The sequence below is a fragment of the Cynara cardunculus genome, unplaced genomic scaffold (genome assembly GCF_001531365.2).
Source record: "Cynara cardunculus var. scolymus isolate 2C unplaced genomic scaffold, CcrdV1 Un_Scaffold_2554, whole genome shotgun sequence".
Taxonomy (NCBI): Eukaryota; Viridiplantae; Streptophyta; class Magnoliopsida; order Asterales; family Asteraceae; genus Cynara; species Cynara cardunculus.
In genome coordinates, this window is record NW_020201133.1 from 47604 (window position 1) to 52820 (window position 5217).

General features: G+C 39.8%; 1 protein-coding gene across 1 annotated transcript; it reads right to left on the reverse strand.

The window, feature by feature from the left end:
- Positions 1 to 1977: 1977 nt before the first annotated feature.
- LOC112503122 lies at positions 1978 to 5213 on the reverse strand. The gene is made up of 6 exons (XM_025107189.1): positions 5023 to 5213; positions 4159 to 4230; positions 3714 to 4113; positions 3236 to 3649; positions 2759 to 2844; positions 1978 to 2662 (listed from the first exon to the last, which is right to left on the reverse strand). Exons 1-6 carry the CDS (start codon positions 5211 to 5213, stop codon positions 1978 to 1980), a joined length of 1848 nt encoding a protein of 615 aa, XP_024962957.1.
- Positions 5214 to 5217: the final 4 nt, after the last annotated feature.

Here is a 5217-nt window from a genome sequence, read left to right on the forward strand (position 1 = left end):
GTTCTCCAATCTATGCAAACGTTTTGGATGTCGGTATTTCTTGTACCGGCAGCCACAATTCATGAAATTGAGAAGATTTTTCGTAACTTTTTATGGAGTAAAGCGGAGGGACAGAGGGGTAAATGTTATGTTGCTTGGGATTCTATTTGCTTGCCTGTTCAGAGTGGGGGACTTGGGTTGAAAAGACTTTCGACCTGGAATAGATGTCTACTTTTCAAACATATTTGGGATATTTTAAGGRACAGAAATACGATGTGGGTCTCTTGGATTCAATCTCACTGTGTTCGGGGCCGTAACTTTTGGGTTATCAAGAAGAGGAATGAGTGGTCTTGGATCCTTCAGAGTCTCTTAGATTTAAGGCCTCACTGTCGCCGCTTCTTTATTTATGAAGTGGGAATTGGCTTATCGACGCATGCTTGGGAAGATACTTGGAGCGAGTTGGGACCACTTATTCATTCTTTGTCGTATAGATTCATCAATGGGCAGGGTTTCCACAATAACACTACGGTTTTTGAAGTAATGCACAGGTTTGGTTCTAACTGGCTGGAGGATTGGCTTCAACGTTATCCGCAGCTGCAAAATGTCCTTATTCCATCTCCCAGACAAGGGGAGGATAAAGTTCGTTGGCTTGATAATAATGGTGCTCGGGGTGATTTTCAGGTGAAAGTGGCGTGGGAAACTCTACGAGAAGTGAATCCGGTTGTGCATTGGTCGAAACTAGTTTGGAACAAAGCTTTTATTCCTAAACATGCTCTCTGTATGTGGATGGCTTGCCAGAAGAAATTGCCTACCCAAGATCGTATCAGTCAGTGGAAACATGAACCTCCGGATTTAAAGTGTGTGTTCTATAAATCAGTGATTGAAACGCACAATCACTTATTTTTTGAATGCTCTTACTCTAACAGTATTTGGGAAGGCATAAAAATGGAGGTGGGATTAACGTCTGTTCCGAACATTTGGGACGATATTCTTCATAGAGGATCCGTTCAAACTTGGAATTCTTGGTCTACGGTTCAGAAAATTGGTTTATCGGCTACGATTTATAATATCTGGAGGGAACGAAACAGAAWGTTCTTTGACAATTTCCATCATTCGGAGGATAAAGTTATTGCGGAGATCAGGATGCAGATTCTTCATCGAATGSCTTGGAAGACTAGAAAGAAGTGTTTGAAGTCCAATGATATGTGAYTCTGTGGGTGGCGACCCTTCTGTGTTTTGGGTTTTTTGGGTCTTTCTTGCCTTTTGTTTTTGGGCGGGTGGTGTTATTTTGTTTTGGTGTATTTCCCTTTGTCTTTTTTGGCTTCTTATGACTTGGTTTGTGAGTCAAAGTTGCCGTAGTTTCTCTTGCTGATTGCTTTGTTTGGTGACGTTTTTTCTGTCTTTATAAAATTGCCTGGGGAACTTTTCCCCTTTCAGTAGGTCGTAATTAGTCTCATTAGACCCTAATTGGGTCATAATTATTATTCTAGATATTAATGCGACTAATTGAGGCATAATGGTTCTTAAGAGTCCTAATTGGTCCATTTGGTCCCAGTAGGTAGAATGAGCGTACTTATTTTAGTCGAGTCATTCGTGTCACAATGACACTAAATGGATCATAATTAATCCAATTGGTCCCAAATTGGTTTGAAAGGCCCATTTCTTTATAAGGAGTCTAATTGCGTCAAAATGACACCAATTCGGTCATATTTAGTTTGATCAGACCTTAATGGGTATACTGAAAGGGGAATTTCCCCAGAAAATTTTATAAAGACAAGTAAAAGTGAAACTGTCAAAGAGCAAATCAGCAAGAAAAGCTACGGCAACTTTGACTCACAAACCAAGCCATAAGAAGCCAAAAAAGACAAAGAGAAATACACCAAAACGTAAAATTAAAGCAAGCAAAAAAATAAATGGTGCAAATCACCAACATCTTCCAAAACCGAAAATTTCATCATCCACATTATCACACGTCATTGATTCTCGTGTGATTCTTCCTTATCTTCCACGCCATTCATTGAAGGATCTGTACCTTGATCTCCGCCACAACTTTGTCTCCAGCATGGTTGTAATTGTCAAAGAACTTTCTGTTCCTTTCCCTTCATATATGGTATACCGTAGCCGATATACCAAGTTTTTGAACCGTAGACCATGATTTCCACCTTTGTGATAAACCCTATTAAGAATATCCTCCCATTTGTTCAGACAATTCTTTAATCCAACTTCCTTTTTAATAGCCGCCCAAATACTACTCGAGTAGTTGCATTCAAAAAATAAGTGATTGTGCGTTTCAATAACTAATTTACAGAACACACATTTCAAATTCGGGGGTTCATGTTTCCACTGACTAATGCGATATTGGGTTGGTAATTTATTCTGACATGCCATCCACATGCAAAGAGCATGTTTAGGTATGTATGCTTTATTCCATACCATCTTGTACCAATGCACAATCGGCCCCACTTCTTGTAATGTTTGCCATGCCACTTCTACCTCAAATTTTTCCCGAGAATGTTTAGCATCAAGCCATCTGACCGTATCCTCAATTTCACTAGGACGTGGTATCATAATACTTTGCAGCTGGGGATATTGTTGTATCCATTCCACCGGCCAATTAGTGCCAAACCGTTGCATTAGATCATATACCGTAGAGTTATTATGAAAGCCATGACCATTTATGAATCTGTAAGACAGCAATTGAATAAGGGGACCAAACTCACTCCACGTGTCTTACCAAGCGTGCGTAGATAAACCATTTGCCACATTGTAAATAAAAAACCGTCTGCAATGAGGTCTTAACTCTAAAAGGTTCCGGAAAAGCCATGACCATTCATTCCTCTTCTTGATAATCCAAAAATTTATGCCCTGAATACAATGAGACTAAATCCAAGAGACCCACATGGTATTTCTTCGAGAAAGAATATCCCAAATGTGTTTAAAAAGTAAACACTGATTCCAAATCGCTAGTCTTTTCATACCAAGACCACCATTTTGTATAGGTAAGCAGACCCTATCCCCAAGAAATTGGACATTTTCCCAGTTCACCCTCCGCTTTATTCCATAAAAAATTACGGAACAGCTGTTCAATTTCATGGATAGTTGTTGCCGGTACTAGAAATACCGACATCCAATAGGTTTGCATAGAGTGAAGAACAGAGATGATGAGCTGTCGTCTTCCCCCATAAGAAAGAAATTTGTTTTTCCAGTTCAATAATCGAGATTTAAGTTTAAGCACAAGAGGGTTGAAATCATGTACCTTTAAACGAATTGGAGAGAGAGGAACTCCAAGGTAGCGAATAGGAAACACCCCCGGACGAAAAGGTAAGCAGTTGCGAATAAGATTTTGAACATCCAACCCCACATTCCCGAAAAACACTTCACTTTTTTCAAGACTCGGTGACAAACCCGAACGATCCTCAAACAATTGGAGAGCTCGTTTTATCACTTCAACTGAGGTAGCATCCCCCCGGGAAAATATAAACAGATCATCCGCAAAACATAAATGGGTCAACTTGATCTCAGCACATCCTTGACGGTACGCAAAATTAACTTCTTCCTCAATAGATTTTATTAGAAGCAACGATAAACCCTCCATAACCACCGTGAACAAGTAAGGAGATAATGGATCCCCTTGTCTAAGACCCCGCTTACCATGAAAAAAACCCTCCGGCTGTCCATTAACACATAGAGAAAGAAGGCGAAGTGATTAGAGACTTTATCCAGTTAAGCATAACTGGATGAAATCCCATTCCCTTTAGCATCTCTAGAAGAAACTGCCAGTCAACTGTATCATAAGCTTTCCGAATATCAATCTTAAACGCACACTTTGGCTCCCACAGAGGTTTTTGATAACCAGCTACAAGCTCATGCGCCATAAAAATATTATCAGTTATCTGTCGTCCAGGGATGAACGCAGATTGAGCCTTGCTAATAAGAACATCCAAAGAGCCTTTCATCCGATCAGCAATAATTTTAATGATACATTTCAGCAAAACATTACAACAGGCAATGGGACGATAATCAGTAACACATGAAGCATTTGGAACCTTTGGTACTAGACAAAGTAAAGTATGATTCAACTGGTACTCTAAATTTCCAGAGTAGAAGAAATTATGTACCGCAATAAGAACATCCCTACCAACCACACTTCAAGCCGCTTTAAAGAACTTTGACAAGAACCCATCAGGTCCAGGTGCCTTGTCACTCCCAATATCGAATAGAGCAGTCTGTATTTCCATATCCCTAATAGGCCTGATCAAATGCAGAGAGTCCAATAACGATAAAGAGTGAACAAAAGAACAATCCACCATAGAAGGACGGACCAACAGATTATACTGAAAGGGGAAGAGTTTCCCCAGGCAATTTTATAAAGACAGTAAAAAGCGTCACCGATACAAAGCAATCAACAAGAAAAACTACGGCAACTTTGACTCACAAACCAAGTCATAAGGAGCCAAAAATGACAAAGAGAATTACACCAAAACATAAGAAAACCATAAGCCAAAAAGCAAAAGGCAAGAAAAACCCATGAGATCCAAAACCGAGAAGGCACACCACCTACGTAATCAAATAACATTGGAATTCATTACCTTCTTCCTTGTCTTCCAAGCCATCCGATGAAGAATCTGCATCTTGATTTCCTCAATAACTTTATCCCCMGAATGATTGAAATTGTCAAAGAACTTCCTGTTCCGTTCCCTCCAGATATTATATACCGTTGCCGATATACCAAGTTTTTGAACCGTAAACCAAGATTTCCAAGTTTGAGTGGACCCTCTGTGAAGAATATCCTCCCAATTGTTTGGACAGTTCGTTAATCCCACCTCCATTTTAATAACTTCCCAAATATTGCTTGAGTAATTGCATTCGAAAAATAAGTGATTGTGCGTTTCAATCACTAATTTACAAAACACACACTTTAAATCTGGCGGTTCGTGCTTCCACTGACTTATACGATCTTGAGTTGGCAATTTCTTCTGACAAGCCACCCACATGCAAAGAGCATGTTTAGGAACGTATGCTTTATTCCAAACTAGTTTATACCAATGCACAACCAGCTTCACCTCTTGGATAGTTTTCCAAGCCAATTTTACCTCAAAATCGACCCGAGAAAGTTTWTTATCAAGCCATYTGACCTTATCCTCCACTTGACTGGGAAACGGAATCAGAACACTCTGCAGCTGAGGATATTGTTGAATCCAATCCACCGGCCAATTAGTACCAAATCGTTGCATTACA